Here is an 18,047-nt window from a genome sequence, read left to right on the forward strand (position 1 = left end):
TCCAGAGGATGAATGACGCGGATGATTGGAGGGCTTGAAAGGTGCGGCGGTAGCAGAGACGGACACCGACCGAGAGTGAATCAGGGTCACATTTGTTGAAGAGGTATCGGTAGATCTGCTGTCGGACTTCTAGGGGAAGCTTCTCGAAAGAAGATTGGGCGGGCTGAGTCGGAGGGGATGAGACAGTAGGGTTTAGTTCTATCATAGATAGGGAAGTCGTGATGCCGTCTAGTGTTGCGCATGAGGAAGACATGACTGGAAGATATTGCCTGATGGCGCCGCAGTATCTTGAAGATGAATGCAGAGCGAGTGGAGGGACCAAGAAGATAGAGTTATGTTCAACTGCGTGTATTGCTGATGGGAGACTGCACCCGGGTAGAAAAGTAGGCTAGCAGACTGTGCAAAGCCCAAACCGCAGCACTCCGTGGCCCACCTGGGTAGATTCGCCACATGTACTCGCAGAGAAATGACACTCCCATTCACTCGACCTGTCAGCGCTTCATAGCAGATATTCTAGCTCATCGCTCTCTTCACCCACTTGATAAGTCGCTACAGTCTTGCTGGCTTATCGAATGCAAACAGCGACCTCCCCTTCTTTTCACCATCTTGCCAAACCCATCCGCTTTTGCCCACGATCTCGACCGCACCACTGGCCATCTGTCGCAACGTGCTTTCATCTCCATGATTCGAGAGGAAACGTTTGCTGCTGCTCTTTAAGCGACCAATAATGTGACCTCGAAGCGGGCTGCCGTCTCGGTTGAACTCTACGGTGTAAGTTTCGACAACAGCCTCGCCCTCTGGGTCGAAGACGAGCTCAGGTGCGGGCACATCAGTAATCTGCGGCGGTAGAGGGTTCTCTATCGGATAGGTTCCTTCTCTTCTGGGCTCTTTCGACAATATGACGACGTACTGATAGCTCAGAACGCCGCCATTGCAGAGCACGAGTCCCTTTTTCCCTTTACCGTCTCTTATCTGCCGAGTCATCTCGGTGAGCGCATGCATTGAGTAGTTATTGCCAGCTCCGCCGAACGATGTCAGGCCACCAAGTATCGTCGGTGGCTTTTGACGACCAACCACAGGTATTCCTAGATGCTGCGCCGCAATCTTAGGCACAATGGGAAAGCAGGAGTAGATGTCAATGATGTCCATCTCTTCCTTGGTCGTACCAGAAACTTTCAAACTCGCATCAAGAGAGCGCGATATACTCGGCGAGGAATAGAAGTTTGGTCGTTTCCAGAACTCATCCGCGTCCTTCGTTCCCGCGCCGCCAAGCGGATAAACCCATTTCGACTCGGGAACACCTAAACTTTTGGCGAAGGAAGTCGATGTAAGGATGACTGCAGAGGCAAGATTAACCGTGTTGAAGGCGTTCATAAGCAGGGGATCTGCGCGTGTGATGTAAGCGTCCGTTCCTAATGCGGAAAGTGGTGAGACCCACAAGGGTAGCATATCATCCTGTTCTTCTTCCCAATAGTCTTGATGTCTTCCTCACTACTTGAAATTCCTTGACTCCATGCGTACTCATTATTCTTTGCGACGTCTGCAAATTCAGCATACAGCTTTGCACTCTCTTCGTGGTTTGCCTTCAGCGTCTGCCCGCGATGCGCACGGAACGCGTTCTCGTAAAGTGGGTAGACATGTATCGGCGCACCAATCTTGTGAATAGCTCCGAGGTCTTTGCCAGAGTCAGTAGAAGAAAGGGTTTGCCAGATAGAAGAAACCGCACTATTTCCTAGGTCGCGACCTGTTGGTGTGAAGACCGAATCTACAGCTTCGGACGGAGCTGTCCAGCCTGGTGGAGGAAGCTTCTTTGCAGTTGCACACGCGGATACTGGTACAGTCAGTGATGAGCGGAGACCTCGGAAAGGCATGCGGTACGTACACGAAGCTAATGCTTCACCTCCAGTTACAACCGCGACTTTGCATTCGCCTTTTGCAATCCTCTTGGCGGCCTCATCGAAAAGCTTTCCTGGTTTATCGCCTCCGTGTTCGGAATATCTCTTCCATTTCAGACTCTGATCAACGCCCAGCTTCTCTGCCAAAAGCCCGGGTAGATCTGGATACGGCCAAGTCCACGTCTTGACAACATCGATGCTGTCGATTGCTGACTGCAATTCAGTCTTCGAGAGAGATGCAGTGTCGCTGATGGCTTTCTGGATGGCTTCTAGCATTAATGTTGCGGGCTCCTTCGCATCCGCGATGGCGGTGGAGCGGTTCTTGATGTCGCCTACGCCGATGATCACGGGGGTATTGGCGGACATCCTGTTGGGTTAAGAAATTAAGCGCAAGTCGGACGCAGTTTGAACTCTCGGTCGCGAGATGCAGTTTTATGTATGTCAAGTACCCCGTGATTGGAAGTGATTGAAAGCATGGCTTCCATTGCATGCCGGAGAGTCATGGTTGCTGTGAGGAGTCGGATTTGCCGAGGTACAAACGACGCGAACCACTGCGGCACGCGCTGCTCACGTCCTCGACGCGTGAGATCCGGTCGTCGCTATTGATGCATTATCTGCAACAGTCCTCCAATCTCTCCATGCAGCGTATAGCAATACGACAAAAGCCTGTCCCTCCGGATTGATACCGTTGAGCGGCGTCCGCTGACCCTCCTTCAGTGAGTTGATCACAGGTGCCGCAACTCCAGTTTCCTCATCTAGATGGCGACTGACAGCCTCCAACTTGCGCGTCGCCCATCCTACATACCGTTCCCCAAATTTGCCAGGCTCGAGGACCGCCATTCTGAAGACCGTAGCTGCCATCAACGCTGTCCCAGCAACCTCTGTAAACCATGTCTCGTCATCGAGATAGTTGCGCAACAGGCCGGATGCATCAGTATCAGTCTCTATCGCGCCGTCAAGAATGCCTTTCGTCATATCTAGTAGCGTCTTCTGCTCATCAGCGGTTTCCGATTCATATTGAGATCTGCGCAGTGTTGCTAGGACCCTAGTCATCCCAGCTGCAGCCCAGGCATTACTCGTACACCACGCGCCGTCATCGCTCTTCACGCTGTCCGTGCCCTCGGCATTGGCGATGTGTTGCCAATACCCTTTCGACGTGCCCAGCACCTCGCAGTATAGCTGGCACTGCCGTACACTCTCTTTCAACATGCCTATATCTGAGGTGAAGACACCGTGGTATGCAAGAGCAGGCGGCACCATGTAGATGAAGTCTGCCCACAAAGAAGGGTACGCATCGCGATGCGATATCGCGCCATTGCTGTATCTGGGCGTGGTGGAAAGCAGGTCGTGCAGCTGGCGATTTACAGCGGAGAGGTAAGGATTGTCAGGCGCTTGGGAGGTTGTTGATCTGTAGAGCAACAAGGCCGGAATGCAGAGAGATGTCGGATCGGACGACGAACCTAGTCACTGCCTTTAGCATGCGTTGGACGAAACCTGAGAGAAGAGAGCTTACCGTTACCTTCGCACAGTCTTGCGCTATTCGTCTGTATGAATGGTTTCACATATCGTAACGCTTCTACATCCTCTACCGTCAACTCTGGTATTTTGCCCTCTGGGAACGGGTCATGAAATATGCTGTAATGAGGATCTCTGTACTCAAGTAGCGCTTCAAATACGGTGCCGTATTCCCAGCTATGTGACGCAGTTTCCTGCGCTTTGGAGAGAACTTTGTCGATCACAACCTGCGGAATCATATCGCGAACTTCTCGATTGATGCTTTATGTTGGTTCCTAGGGTCGACGGGGATTGCAGCTTCGAAGCGCGTGTATACACGTCTGCGGTATGACGTTCGCGACGCGAGCATATGGTGTCATCTCCGCGCCTTCGCTTCCTGCCGCGGGCAGGTGCAGAATGCTTGGTGAGGGGTTATTGTTCCTTCCAAGCACCCTCAAAGCTTGACCAAACCAACTCGACAGGCCAACGAGAACGACTCAATTTACGTTTTGAGATATGATCGACTGTAGAGGATATTGGGCTGTTATAAGCTTACATGACCAAGCATGGGACTCGCCTCTGCGCGATGCTATGGGTTATGTGTGCTCAAAGATAGAGATGAGTGTGCTCTAAAAGTACACGTCGCATGTTGCTACCTGCCCTCAAAAGTGCATGCAGGTATACTGAATGGTATCAAAAGACCCACATGTTGGTGTGCGCAGGATTGCAGGACCAGCCCCGTCGACTGGGGTGAACGCCTGCGCAGTGTTACCGCACTGACGTTTACCGAAGCTGACAGCCAGCTTCTTCTTGAAGGTCGGCAAGTAAGTAAGTACTAGGTTGAAATGCGAAGAGGGCTCCTTTACTCAGAAATCCGAGTGCATGCTAAAGCTGCTAGATTGATGTCTGGTAGGACGGTGGGTCGCGCCATAGTTGCATGGCCCTACGGATGGTGTACCCACAAGAGACCCGCAGTGAACATCTTTGAAGCGACGTCCAAGCTTTTGAGATCCTGCCTGGGTGAAAGTGTTAAGTTTGAAATCCTCAACGGCACGAATACTGAAGATAAGAGTAGCAGATTATGATAACGAAGGAGGCCTAATAGCATTGCAGTCAAAGTCAGAATCTTCTAAGCGAGTACCAACATGTCGAGCTACTGTGTCTTTTGCTATACGGCGCATACAGTCTTGGTTCGTATCATCGGCGGCTTGTCCGGTGAAACCAGACAATCGCGCCGCCGGATGAAGCACGAACCGCCATCCCCGCCATCCCCGCCATCCCCAGGTTTTGCAGTGAACTGTCAGTCAGTGCATTCTCCATGCGCCCCATGATCAGCTCCATTTCTACCCAGACCCAGCTCGCAAACCAGCGGCGGGTACCTCGAGCGCTAAGGCTTCTAGGCGTATTTCCAGAAGCTTGTCTGAGCTCTGGACACGCCCAGTTTGAGCCTCATGCACACAATGCGCGCGGTTTACGTCGGCTCAGTTCTTATCACCTCACTCCGCACGTAGGGCGCATATCTAGGTAGGGCGCATATCCAAAACCCAACAGATGAACAGTGCCCGTGGCGTAAGGAAGTAAACCCGAAGGAATGCGCGCCGTGCAGAGGGAACGTCATCATACGAGTTAAGCAACGGGCTGCAACCATCACAGCGCTCGAGGTATTTTCCCCCGCCTTCCCTACCAGTAGTTTGCACTAGTCAACGATAATTGGTCCCCCAGAACCCGTTCTGACAAGGGTCTGGGCTACGATCGTCCCATACGTTCGATAAGGACTTGGCCACCGAAGCCGTACCACGTTTGGGTAGGTCCGAACCGCGAACGTGGAATAATCTTCCTCTCGCGCCGGGCCATACACCACATTTGTTACAAAATCTGCTATCACGGCCGGCGCATTCTTCAGCCGCCTTTGGCATCCCATCTATATAACCACCAGGCATCCCCTAGGGCGAAAGCAAGATTGGTACCGCCGACCAAGCCCTCCTTCTGTCTCGTGTTAACCATGCCGAACCACCACATGGCCGACGAGAAGCCTGAGGCTATGCCGTATGGCTACGATGAGAGCCAAGTCGGTTTCGAGGAGCCGTTTGTTCACGGCGCCGCTACTGTTGGCGGGGAGACTGGACGAGGAGGAGACACACATCGTGGGCTGAAGAGTCGACACATCCAGTTTCTGTAAGTCTACGTTTTCTTGTGTCGCTGAACCAATCGCTAACATTCTGTCAGTGCGCTTGGTGGTGCTATCGGAACAGGTCTCTTCATCGGATCTGGATCTATCCTAGCCCTCGTCGGTCCTGCTCCGTTGTTCATGGCCTACCTCAGTATGATGCTTGTTGTTTACAACGTCATGAACAACTTGGCTGAAATAGTCACTTACCTGCCCATGCGCGGCATCACCATTCCTTACTTCATCAAGCGATTCGTAGACCCGAGTCTCGCATTCGCTGCTGGTTGGAATTACTGGTACGCCTACGCGATTTTAGTGGCCGCTGAAGCTACAGCTGGAGCAATCCTTGTCGAGTACTGGGAGACGCCTGTCCACAATGCTGTCTGGATCACCATCTTCCTGGTCGTGGTCTTGTTCCTTAACATCGTCGCAGTCGAGGTTTTCGGAGAAGCCGAGTTTTGGTTCGCTTCCATCAAGTTTATCACCATCATCGGTCTTGTTATTCTCGGCTTTGTCATCATGTTAGGTGGGAGCCCCAACGATCAAGGAAGGTTAGGCTTCAGATACTGGAACAACCCAGGCGCATTCAAACCGTACATTGTGGAAGGGAACTCCGGGCGTTTCCTGGCCTACTGGACTGCGTTCGTTCGTGCCGGATTTGCTTTCATCACTTCGCCTGAATTGATTGCGCTCGCTGCCGGAGAGACTATTGCCCCGCGCCGGAATATCCCCAAGGCTGCTGGTCGATTCGTCTACCGTCTTGCTATCTTCTACGGTTTGGGTAGCTTCATCATCGGCGTCATTGTCCCATCAGACGATGATCGCCTCCTCAGCAAGAGCTCCAACGCTTCCGCCTCTCCCTTCGTCATTGGTATCCAGCGTGCGGGAATCGTAGGTCTGAACCACGTCGTCAACGCGGCCGTCTTGACATCAGCATGGTCTGCCGGAAACGCTTTCTTATTCTCTGGATCCCGTGTCTTGTATGGTATGGCTCTCAACGGAGAAGCGCCCAAGATCTTCGGCAGGACCAGCAAGAAAGGTGTACCATATGTAGCTGTTCTCGCTACATGGGCCATCGGACTCCTCGCATACCTGAATGTCTCTAGCACTGGCGCCCAGGTCTTCTTGTGGTTCTCCAATATCTCCACCATCTCTGGATTCATTGCCTGGATCGTCGTCATGATCACGTACATCCGCTTCCGCAAGGCGATGATCTTTCACAACTTGCTCGAATCTCTGCCCTACCGCACACCGTTCCAGCCATATCTTACATACTTCGTTCTCGGCGTAGTGTCACTCCTGACTCTGACCAACGGTTTCCAGGTCTTCGTGCCTGCCAACTGGGCCGTATCCGACTTCCTTGCCGCCTATATTACCATCCCGATCTTCATCGTACTTTACGCTGGCCACAAGATCTACTTTAGGACGCCATTTGCGATCAAGTTGGAGCACATTGATGTTATAACGGGTGTGCGAGAGATGAACGAGTTGTGCAAGGACGATATCACCGGTGCACCTGTGCCGAAGAACGTGATGCAGAAGATCTGGTACTGGATTGCTTAGAGTAGCACTATACAACGGTTGCGGTAGTTTCTTTTACTAGCTAGCATCTGCTTTCTATATGTTCTTAGCTGTATACAATTGCTCAGTCGATAAATTTATTCCGCGCTGTTACTTCTTGCCACAAGCATTAGACTTCTAGAGCGCATGAGATGCAAGGTTTTGGTTTCTATTGCTGACTCTAAGAGCGACCGATAATGTACGGCAGCAAACAAGGTCAGTAATAAAATACCTGCGTTCTTATGAGTGTAAACAATGCGCTCAACAGGGTTCTGAACTACAGTTGCTTAACAGTGCAGACCCCAGCCTTCCATCCTACTCTTACTGGTTAGTCAAGACATGCGGCTGAACCATTGGATCAGCCTTACCGTGTGTCTGGAACTGTGTACGCCTAGCATCAGGGTAGAGACGCTCATGCATCAACACTGTACCTAGCCACTGAGATCCCATCCAATGATCATCTGGAATATGACGGCATCGGAGCGCGGAGCAAGGCTATGGCATCGAAGTCATCTGAGCAGCATCCAATAATGAACAGCAATAACGACAACATCATAGTCGAAGCGGTGAGAACGCAGGCTACATACACACGTTGCCCTACGTCTTTCATGCAGTCCAAATCATGCCGCGCGCGTCGATCGGTCTCACCGGTTTCTGTGCTACATGCAGGTGCTTTCGATTCCGAACTAGCGTCGCCTTGCCACGCTTCGTACACACTGATAGCTTGATGTACCCCATGCATGTTGCTCGGTTAGCTAATGCGGCTCTGCCATTGACCCGGGTTGGCCCCAGGAGAGGGGAACCCGATTTAACGGTCTGGGAATAACGCTGGAATGCTCGCCATCTTTTTCTCTTGTCTAGCTCGAAGATAGTTGTGAACGAGAAGATAGAAGAACGCTCGCATTTTGCATGCAATGGGGGTTTTTTTCGGATCGCTTGTTGGTTGATGCTTGATTGATTCGTTCTCTGGTGACTCCCAGGAGCTGGCATTCAATTGAACACGCTACGATGCGTGATCTGCGGCTTACTCGAATCCGGATGTCAAGCCGATCACCTCTTTTTTTGACGTTGAATATGCGGCCAAGTCAGTAGCGCCAGATATTTCGCCAACATTGACGTGCTGAAGAAGCATATATCGAACCTGTTTCCCGGGAACTTATGCTGGCCGGCATCGCCGGCGGTGGCGTGCAGGACACTGCGCTGCGCCCGCAAGATCAAAGCCGGAAAGAACTGACGCTCGGGAAAGGTAACGATGATTGACCTTGGTGGTTTTGAGGTTGACAACGCATTTGACCTGTTGCCTTTGTCTACACCTATAGTGATGAGTGATGCACACAGGTTGTGGTGATTTGTTCACCTCGGGTACGATGCTCTTGTGCCAAACTAAGCGTGGGGGTCGAAGGATGTGAGCCAAGGATGCGCCGCGGGCCCGCAACGGATTGAAAGACTCAGCCCTCGATCTGCTGGAGAAGCGCGCGGAGGAATATCAGGTCATTGCCTTCATACCGCTGTCTACCACTGGAATATGCGGAGATCCGCCTTCTTTAACTTTTCATATGCTCGACCGCCGGGCTTATTTAGTGGAGGAGTCGGGCGGTGGTTGGCGTTCTTTCCGGCAATGTCGCGATGATGACTTTTTGATTCCTAAGCCCCTGCCTTCACCGCCAGTCGGCAGACTCAACGGGCGTCCGACCAGCGTGCTCAGCCCTGATCCGGAATCCTGAAGCTGATGGCGTGGCATCCGGTGAGAGGACTAATATGTTGTGTACATGTTTGATTTGGTGACAACAACCGTTACGACGCACGTAGGCTCGAGACGAAGTCCGTAACGGATGCCCGCTTGTTGATTGGAGTGACGATACCATGTTGGCCCTTGTTTGCATTGCTGAAAGGCAGTGGCAACGGTGTATGCTATGTGTTGGAAGGCAGAATCAAGGTCGTGGTCATCCAGTTGGTATCTATCGTGAGGCAGAGCGGACAAGGTATATAGAGATCGATTTCCTGACTCGTGGGTCTCCGCAATGCGATCAATTCACGGTTCGAATCGACCAGCCTGCTGGATACTCTTTCTTATCTTTCCTCGATCTGAGATAGCTTCGAAAAAGATCAAACCTGCCGAATCGATATTGCTGCATCGGGAATCCTGCTGAACTCCGGTTATCATGCAAAGCGCTCCGCGCCGCTACTCCGTCCTGTACGGCGAGATTGTAGAGAATCCAGAGCTTGCGAAATTCCGGAGACACCTGGACCTGTGGACTTGGATGCTGTACAACGAAACGGGGGAAATTGATAAGCTACGCCGAGAATGTGATGAACTTATCGAGGCCATTGGCGCTGAGACTCCTGACTGGACCGTCCGCACACTCCTGGATTATCACCAGGCCTACCACTTGCACGACCACTCATTCTTGAGATCCAAGATTGACGCTTTAAAGATCTCGGTCCGGCGATACAGTAGGTTTTGACCGATTCTGTGTGCCAAGGATCGTGCTGACGGTGGCGATGTAGGCGAAGATCTCTGTCTCGCAACCCATGTTGCTAACTTACCTCACCAGTCCGACGTCTATGCTCGACATTTCGCTGCTCGAAAGACGTTGTTCGAGGAGGGTCTGTTTGGACCGACCAAGGAGAATGGGGCCATGTACACCCAGGTTCCGTCGCATGCCGATACATGTTCTTTCAAGGACGGCGACCTAGATGAGCAGGACATGTTGACTGCTTTCGTTATTCGGCACCTCGAATCAGTCAATACGTACGTGACGCGCTTGATCACTCGTGTCCCAAGACAACGATCTCTTGAGGATGGCGTTGCACCTCAGCAATACCTTGAGCTGGACAAGATACAAATGGTCGCCAACATACTCACCGGAATATATGTACCAGTATTCCTAGCAATATGCTTGGGCATTCTGAGCTGCATCGAATCTGAGAAAAACCGTATTGTTGTGCTCGGCGTGCTTGGTATTCTGCTTGCGCTCCTCATGGTCGTGTGCGTCCCGGTGCCGAAACGTAACGACATGTTCGCAATTACGGCGGCCTTCTTCGCGGTGGGAGGTATCTTCATAGGAGCGAAGCGTGAAAGCGATTGATGAAGAGAAGGAGCGGGCAGATGGTGGGTGAGCTAGATGCAGGTGCCACCTCATGCAGGGCTTAACACAGCTGACGTAGACCATGCAAATCAACGCAATGATGCAAGCACCGTTCACTGCTATGAATTATGTCCCAAATGATCAATCCCCTTGTCATCATGAACAGAGTAAGTCGAGAGAAGCATACATACGGTTGCTGAGCACACCTTGGAACTATACCTAGCTATCTCCGCATCATCAGCGGCGGTACTTCGGTGCTACTACCTAGAACATGTTAGCCACACAAGATCATCGCCGAATATTCCGAACGAACGGTATCGTAGCGCACCTAACTTTGTTCACCGTTGAACCGTTCGTTGCAGTATGCAGGGTGGCGGAGAAAGCAATTATATACCCTTTCTCAACATCATCTTCCGAAACGAGCTTGCCTGGGCCACAGTAGATTGGAAATATTTATTCACGCATTTTAGGCATCACCCTCTACGCCACAAAAAGCTACATACCTACCTGCGAAATTCCTTTTGGTTCCCAAGGTTGTTGAGCAATCAGCAAAAGATGGTGTGGGCCCGTGTGTTTTACGACGACGAAACACGAACGTCTCCAGCTTCGTGTATGTGACGATGGGACTGTTTTGGAGCATAGAACTCAATAACGTACGTCCTATAGATTTGGCGTCTCGAATGGTACAATTAGATTGGTCGTCGCATCTCGAAAATTGCGCGCGGTGTAAGCTGGTGACGCTTTGCTTTTTCTGTTGAAGCAGATCACACACCAACATCGCTGCGCTAATATGCAACTAAATGTACCCACTGTGTTGCTGTTTTCTTTTCCAAGGGGTACATGGTTCCTTTATCCGTATACATCACTCAAGACTTCCGTCTCTCTCTCTCTTCTCCTCTTGCTATCGAACAGCCAAGCAGATGCTTAAAGATCCCTCCACACCCTTAGCATTATGCAACAATCGATCCCTACGCTATACACAATGTCGCGTACCAAGGTTCCAATTGCTCCACCGAAAGAGCTCCGTGGGTATATCGTCCATCGGTGGAAACTAAGAAGCTGAAGTCTTTCTAGCTCCCTCGAAGTAGCATAGTCAGTGACATGGCATCCTGGAACCACAAGTGCCAAAGCTTCCAAGCGTCGAGACAAGGTACTTAGAGGCTCGCTCTGCTTGATAACCCCATGTGTAATGGCTAACGTGTGCGTGTATCAGTCTCGAAGAAGCACAATCTTCCGAATCGCCGCTGGGATGCATCCCCTGCACGCGCGACCTCTCTACCGGGGAACCACCCCTCCACGCCCGACCGGTCTACCGCGGAACCAAAAAGCAGCCATGTCGGAGCAGCAGGTTCGGCCACTAGACGCACAACGCGACACAAAGGGCATGGGGTCGAGTGTGAACAAGCCTACGCGATTCGAAGAGGTATCGCTATCGGCGCTTCTTGCGACGTGTTTGAACAGCCTAATGGAGTACTGCGGCTTTCTAATGTACCTGTACCCTTCCAGTCCATGCCATTGCGCTCTATCAACGATACTAAATCTCCCTCCATTGAACGGATGTACCTGTAACATCCGTGTGAGAGTAAAACATGATGTTCACACATCAGTGAAGCATCAAGCTATCGTCAGCCCTTGCCTCGCTGCCATGTCCGAAGGCAATCGCGACGAACCTTCAATACTCCGCATATACATGGCCATTGTGGCTATCACCGAACTAGGATCTCGTGTCGCATCGGAGAGTAGTTTTGGATGAATTTAGCGTGCTTGTTTCAAAGTCTTTCACTTAGTAGATACCACCAATCAACGAGATGATGTTAGTTGATCTTTTGAGTCCAGGCTATTCCACGATTCCTTCCTGTTAAACACCCTCTTCATACACATCTGCGTTCTCATGTCCACTTCTTCGTAGGAAAATCTTCATGCTCTCGAGCACTTGCTTCTTCAAGTCCGACCTCTTCAGATTCTGCCCCGGGAATCCTCCATACGTCCTATCAAACTCGAACGGCTTGATCGCCTTCCAAATCCCATGGATAGCCTTTGGCGTCAGTGGGATCATGTTGGGATACGCCCACATGAACGAGTAGGACGTCGTATCCGGGACGCGGCGCGCGTTGTTGAATCCAGACTACGAAGTTTGTCAGCGACGAAGCTTGGAACAACTTGATAGGAAAGAGGGGATAGTAAGACTAACAGGTACACTCATAAACGTATCAGCGATGAAAAGCTTCCGATCCCACCACAGCACCGAACTGCCCTCGAAGTGCCCACCGCATTGAATCACCTTGGCCTCGCCCCCAATCTCTTCAATCGGAACGACGCCCCCGACAAACCTCCTCACATCATTCTGATCCTCTCGGTTCAACCACACCTCATCGGCTATGCACATATACACCGGGCACCCGAAGACACTCGCCCATTCCAAATGCGTCGTGTAGAAATGCGGATGGCTGATCACAATCGCCTTTAATCCACCTTTTCCCTTGATGAAATCAATGGTAGCAGGGTTTAAGAAAGCGATGCAGTCCCAAAGGATGTTTCCACGTGATGTTTGTAGTAAGATGGCGCGCTGCCCAATGCCAAGTTGCTTGCGGGTCGTGCTAGAATCGGCCAGACCCGGGGGAAGTTCCGACGGAGAGAGAGGTGCAGTGGTTATGTAGTGAATGCGAGAGTCTTCTTTATCCGTTTCAAAAGTGTTCTTTTGGAGGGATTGGCAGGCGGAGAGTGAAGTCCAGGATTGTCCTGATGCGGGAACATACTGGCGGGGGTCCTAGACATTGATTAGTTTTATTGCTTTTGTGCTTCGTTTCCTGGCTGTGGTGATTCCGGGTTCTTGGTTCTGGTGATGGACGTACATCGCAGATCCGACATGTCTCCGGGTGCTGCTCAAGCGGAACGTCGAATTGCGTGCCGCACGTTTCGCAGACGGCTAGGTTGCTAGGCTTGAAACTCATTCTGTCGATATTTGAGATTTATATATCGAGCCACAACTTATTCGAGGCGGAAAAGGCAAGTGGATGGGCTGAGATGCCGTCATGCTTGCGATGTGTGATGTAGTAGCTTCAAAAGTGGGGTTCGAGAGGGGAAAGAGCGGCTGATGAGAGCTTCCTCAATGACAGCCACTTTTGGGCCTGCAAATGCATTGAGTGAGACTTCTTACGACCATACCGCGATATCACGATTGTCAAGTAGGTTCAAAGTCGTGTCAAAGTGTGGGGCTTGCTTGAGCATGTTCCCAGGTTTACTCTGGTACTCAAAAGCGGCGAATCAGCAAGCACAAGCACAAGCACAAGCACTGCAACATGCATATTAGCTGCGAAACTCATAGGTATCTGGACATTCGGGTTGGCTGATGAGAACAGTTTTGCAAGGTAACGATATTGGAATTCCGCGCCTGTAACGCCTACGCAATCTATACGCGTCAAACTCTATATATGCCGAGCCTTTGACTCACGTCCTATCGACTTCGAATCAAGTTGCGATTTGGGCACCGCATTCGTGATCCTCGACCATTCGCCGTTGAAAGCATTGACGAGCCACCACTTAAGCTCTGGAATCCCGTTAGCTACTTCGTCGTATCAATGGCACACGAAGTCACTTACTGTCGTAAACAATCCTGTTCGCGTTGTGGAAGTAAATACTATGATCCGAATCGGGGAACACATGAACATCGTAGTTTTCGATACCTGCAAGATCCAGTCGGTCAAGTAGGGTAAGCGTGTTTTGCATGTGCACGTTGTCATCGGCGACACCGTGCATGACCAAAAAGCGGACATTCTTCGCTAGCGAAGTGACATCGGTGATGGTGGAGTTGTCGTAGCCTTCGGCATTGTTCTGCGGCGTGTGCATGTAGCGCTCCGTATAGATAGAATCTGCGGTAAAAGATTAGCGACGTAGATGAATAGCGGGAGTCTTCTTACCGTAGTACCGCCAGTCCGTCACAGGAGCGACAGCCATCCCATACTTGAACGTCTCTCCTCCATCCTGCTCGAGCGTCTTCAGTGTGTTGAAACCGCCGTAACTCCAGCCCCAGATCGCGAGTCGATCAGCGTCCACGTACTTCTTGCTGGCCCAGATTTTGGCCGCGGCGATCTGATCGTGCGCCTCGTAGTATCCAATGTTGCCTCTCGTGATGCATCGAAGCTTCCGACCGAGGAAACCCGTACCTCGCCCGTCCACTGTCACCACGATGTACCCGAGACTGGCGGCAATGTACGACTGGAAATCAACCTTGAACTTCTTGTTGACTTCCTGCGAGCCTGGTCCGCTGTATTGGTAGAAAAGAACAGGGTACTTCTTCTTCGGGTTAAAGTGCGGCGGACGACGCTCGAGGACGTTCAGCTCGAAGCCATCGACGTTGATTGTCTGATAGTTGAGAATGGGCATCTCAAGCCGACGGACGAAGCGGTCAAGCGCTTTGTTCTCCTCAATGACCTTCTCGTACTTGTCGTTGTTCGATGGCGTGCTGATGATTTTCTGCCATGGAATTCCGGGTCCGTTGTAGGTGATCAAGGCGTAAGAGCCACCAGCTGAGAAGGAAGCGTCGTAGTAACCTGAGCCTCCATTCTCCAGCATTTCACTCTTTCCAGTACCATTCAAGAGTACAGAGTAGACGTGTCGTTCCATAGAGCTCTTCTCAGTTGAAACGTAGTACACCAGGTTGTTCTTCAGATCCACGCGAGAAGGCGCATCAACGACTTCCCACTCGCCCTGAGTGAGCAACACAGGCTTGTCACTGTCCAATGGTGAAAAGTAGCCGATATGGTCGTAGCCTTCATGAATGATTGTATCAATGTATCCATCATCCTTGCGGCCGTTGTCAGGATCAGCCGGTACGAACGTCGTCTTCTGTGAGACCTCCATCCAGCCTCCGTCCAGCTCAGAGACGTTCTCGGTTCTTACCGTCTTGCCGGTGCGCTTTTCGACGTCCATCAAGACAAGCTTCAGGATGTCGCTCTCGCGATTGGTTTCGCGAACAAGTACTTGCTTCGTCTTTCCGGCCCAGACGATCTCGGTGATCAGACGGTTCTCGTCACTGAAGTCGTCTTCTATCTCGACACTGAAGACTTCGCCCTTTTCGACATCGTAGAATTGCAGTGAGACGATAGGGTTGGGGGCGCCTGCCTTGGGGTACTTGATGTCGCGAACCTCGGGGTAGTTCTCTTCGCCAGCCTTGGGCTTCTCTCCGCTAGGTCGTGACACGAAATACTGGACCGGGTATGTTGGGACGGTGGACTCGTCGGTACGCAGGAAAGCGATGTACTTGCCATCCTCGGACCACCATGTCGCACTATCTCCTTGGAAGACCTCCTCCTCGTATACCCAGTCAGGGACACCATAGAAGAGCTCAGAGCCACCATCTTTTGTAATCTGTATAACCTCCTTGGAGTTCAGCTTGCGCAGGAACATGTTGTTGTCTCTCGTGAACACGACCGCATCCGACTGCGGAGATATCGAGGCTAGCTGAATTGCGCCGTTCGGCTGGTCCGGATCCAAAGCTTCTCCAGTCTGTGTCTCAACATCAAAAATCCAGTACTTCGCAGTACCGGAATGTCGCCAGTTCTTTTGGTAATCCGACGTGACAAGAACCTTCTTGAAATCTTTACTTGGCTGAACATCACTTGGATAGACGTACGTGCCGTCCACCTCAAATGTGTTCTTCTTCATCAGCGTGGTCTTGCTCGCAGAAGAAGTTGCCTCGCCCTTGGACCTTATATCCTCAACGACCAGGTATTCCTCGTTGCTCGAGCCCTTCTCAAGCAGCAGGCCATCCTCGCCCTTTGGTCCCGGTATCCATGCGACGCTCTGTTGTTGGGCATAAAAGCGGCCTCCGAAGACATCGTCCAACGTGATCTTCCTCCCCGAGCCCTTGGTAGAACTAGCAAGAGGGTCGTGTGGCCTGGACGAAGCATGCTTGTAGCTGCCGTTCATCAAGAAGAAGACGAGCGCAAGCGCCCATCCAGCTACACAGGCCGTGCCTACAATCCATAGCCACCTTCTTGTCTTTTTATCTACAGCAATGGGGGCCTTGTACCGCCCATCCTCGACGTCGAACGGCTCGCGCGCCTGGCTTGCGTCGTCATCGTCGTCGTGGTACTTCTCCCCACGCTTCGGTTGCGACGCACGATTGAGGGACGGGTCGTTGATGTGTTCGAGGACGAGCGAGGTTGTGGAAATGGAGGATATGGATGTTTCGGAGCCGTCTTCTGAAGTGCGCGCGGATCTCTCTTCCTTGGCTAGCAGCTCCGTCTCCTCCTCCTTCGCGGCGCGCTGTCGCGGCATGGTAATGATCAAGTATGAACAAGAACGCAAGCAATTATAACATGGTAGTAGAAGGCGACGCAGGATCAGATGAGACCAGCCTCAAGAAATGGGTATAGTGGCAGGGCGCAGGTGCGAGTTATGAACAGTGTCCAGCTGGGCGGATCTGCGGAGTTCACGCGGAGGTGCGGGAGCTGGTGTTGGCCGAAACGCCCCAAGCCACTCTTCGACGCAAGGGGCCGCCCGCGCTGCACTAACACTTGCATTACAATGAGATTGTGCGACGCGTTCCTATTCAAGCCTGCTCTGGGAATTAATTGGAATGCATGGCGCTACAAACTGTGCCGAATCTAGATGGTATGATTTCCTTCCGCTGTGGTCTTCAATACAGCCACATCTGCTCCGGTTCTGCAAACCCTTGAACCAATTGAGCAATTGCCTTACTCCCTACGAGTACTGATACAGCCAAGAATTCGATATTTCGCTTCGTGTTTCTACGACGATGTTGATTTGTGCATGAATTGCCAGATGGTCCCGCCGAACAATAACATCTGTTCTGTAGTGAAGATGCCTGTTTGAGCAGACTGCGCACGCACTGGCCCTCCACAATGGCGCATACTGTCAATGGCCGTCGACTCATTCTACTATGATGGCAACGGGCCAAGGTAATCCTAAAAGCTTTGCTTAGCCGATGGTCGGCAATGCCAACGTTCATCTTTCTTACCTCCTTCATGGTGCCGACCGCATACATCTTGTCCACCTCTGATCTCAGACCCTTGATCTTTATGCGTATGTTGGTGCCCTTCTCGATAACCTGCTCTCCGTCGTCGGTCCACTGCGGGGGTGTAGCGTTCGCGTCGAACTTGATTTCAGCGGGGATCATCTGTCGCTGTTAGTGGTGGATGGAGGCATGAATTAGGGTGAGATGTACACTGCGTCCCACAAAGGCCTGCAAAGATCCACAGTCGACGAAGAATCCAGTGCGGAGTACTGAGGTGACAATGCCGTCCATCTTGACACTGTTAGCAATGGACTCGATAATCACGTCGGCCGCTTCCACATACCACCTCGCCCTTGTATGGCCGCCATACGACCGCCTTATAGTGGACAACATACTCCGCAGAGCCGGAGCCAGGCATCACCTTGCCATCGGAGATGTCGAACGAGTCCAGAATGCACACGATGGTGTACTTTCCCGTGCTCGATCCCTCCTCTTTTTGTAGCAGCTCGCGATGGATGTGCTGACGGATGAGCGGGCCAAAGTACGAGGGATGCAGCTGGATCGTTTTCTCAAGCTCTTTGAGGAAGAACATGTTGCGCGTTGTACGGCGGATACGGTAGAGGAGATGCGCGGTGTGGATGAGTTGCACGGTTCAACGGTGAAGATCGAGACAAGGTGAAGACAGGACCGTCGTCCTTGCTATTATGCGACTTTATTGTCTTTATGCTGAGCGGCCCAGTCAAGAGTCGACAGTGTACGGTAGGCAGCGCGCGTGCTTCAGCGAGACGCGCCTTCGGCCTCCAACGCAGCCCTGATTCTTATATGCAACAGCCCATGCACCCAAGTCGCAGTGTGATCGCGGC

At 51.8% G+C, this 18,047-nt stretch overlaps 7 protein-coding genes across 7 annotated transcripts; 2 read left to right on the plus strand and 5 right to left on the minus strand.

Moving 5' to 3' along the window:
- Window positions 1-549: 549 nt before the first annotated feature.
- On the minus strand, window positions 550-2,261 carry J4E86_004781 (uncharacterized protein; the record flags this gene model as incomplete). Its single annotated transcript, XM_051445318.1, has 2 exons — window positions 550-1,385; window positions 1,439-2,261. 2 exons carry the CDS (start codon window positions 2,259-2,261, stop codon window positions 550-552), a joined length of 1,659 nt encoding a protein of 552 aa, XP_051303415.1.
- A 201-nt stretch (window positions 2,262-2,462) lies between these two features.
- J4E86_004782 (uncharacterized protein) lies at window positions 2,463-3,649 on the minus strand (the record flags this gene model as incomplete). The annotated part of the gene is made up of 2 exons (XM_051445319.1): window positions 2,463-3,286; window positions 3,409-3,649. The coding sequence occupies 2 exons, from the start codon at window positions 3,647-3,649 to the stop codon at window positions 2,463-2,465; spliced, it is 1,065 nt and encodes a 354-aa protein (XP_051303416.1).
- Window positions 3,650-5,406: 1,757 nt separating this feature from the next.
- Window positions 5,407-7,119, plus strand: J4E86_004783 (uncharacterized protein; the record flags this gene model as incomplete). The annotated part of the gene is made up of 2 exons (XM_051445320.1): window positions 5,407-5,564; window positions 5,616-7,119. 2 exons carry the CDS (start codon window positions 5,407-5,409, stop codon window positions 7,117-7,119), a joined length of 1,662 nt encoding a protein of 553 aa, XP_051303417.1.
- A 2,159-nt stretch (window positions 7,120-9,278) lies between these two features.
- J4E86_004784 (uncharacterized protein) lies at window positions 9,279-10,205 on the plus strand (the record flags this gene model as incomplete). The annotated part of the gene is made up of 2 exons (XM_051445321.1): window positions 9,279-9,557; window positions 9,672-10,205. 2 exons carry the CDS (start codon window positions 9,279-9,281, stop codon window positions 10,203-10,205), a joined length of 813 nt encoding a protein of 270 aa, XP_051303418.1.
- A 1,858-nt stretch (window positions 10,206-12,063) lies between these two features.
- Window positions 12,064-13,156, minus strand: J4E86_004785 (uncharacterized protein; the record flags this gene model as incomplete). The annotated part of the gene is made up of 3 exons (XM_051445322.1): window positions 12,064-12,330; window positions 12,397-12,972; window positions 13,058-13,156. The coding sequence occupies 3 exons, from the start codon at window positions 13,154-13,156 to the stop codon at window positions 12,064-12,066; spliced, it is 942 nt and encodes a 313-aa protein (XP_051303419.1).
- A 474-nt stretch (window positions 13,157-13,630) lies between these two features.
- J4E86_004786 (uncharacterized protein) lies at window positions 13,631-16,484 on the minus strand (the record flags this gene model as incomplete). Its single annotated transcript, XM_051445323.1, has 3 exons — window positions 13,631-13,752; window positions 13,805-14,074; window positions 14,123-16,484. 3 exons carry the CDS (start codon window positions 16,482-16,484, stop codon window positions 13,631-13,633), a joined length of 2,754 nt encoding a protein of 917 aa, XP_051303420.1.
- A 623-nt stretch (window positions 16,485-17,107) lies between these two features.
- J4E86_004787 (uncharacterized protein) lies at window positions 17,108-17,776 on the minus strand (the record flags this gene model as incomplete). Its single annotated transcript, XM_051445324.1, has 4 exons — window positions 17,108-17,134; window positions 17,188-17,346; window positions 17,395-17,475; window positions 17,528-17,776. The coding sequence occupies 4 exons, from the start codon at window positions 17,774-17,776 to the stop codon at window positions 17,108-17,110; spliced, it is 516 nt and encodes a 171-aa protein (XP_051303421.1).
- Window positions 17,777-18,047: the final 271 nt, after the last annotated feature.

This window comes from Alternaria arbusti, assembly GCF_024043155.1.
Source record: "Alternaria arbusti strain BMP 1465 chromosome Unknown scaffold_5, whole genome shotgun sequence".
Taxonomy (NCBI): domain Eukaryota; kingdom Fungi; phylum Ascomycota; class Dothideomycetes; order Pleosporales; family Pleosporaceae; genus Alternaria; species Alternaria arbusti.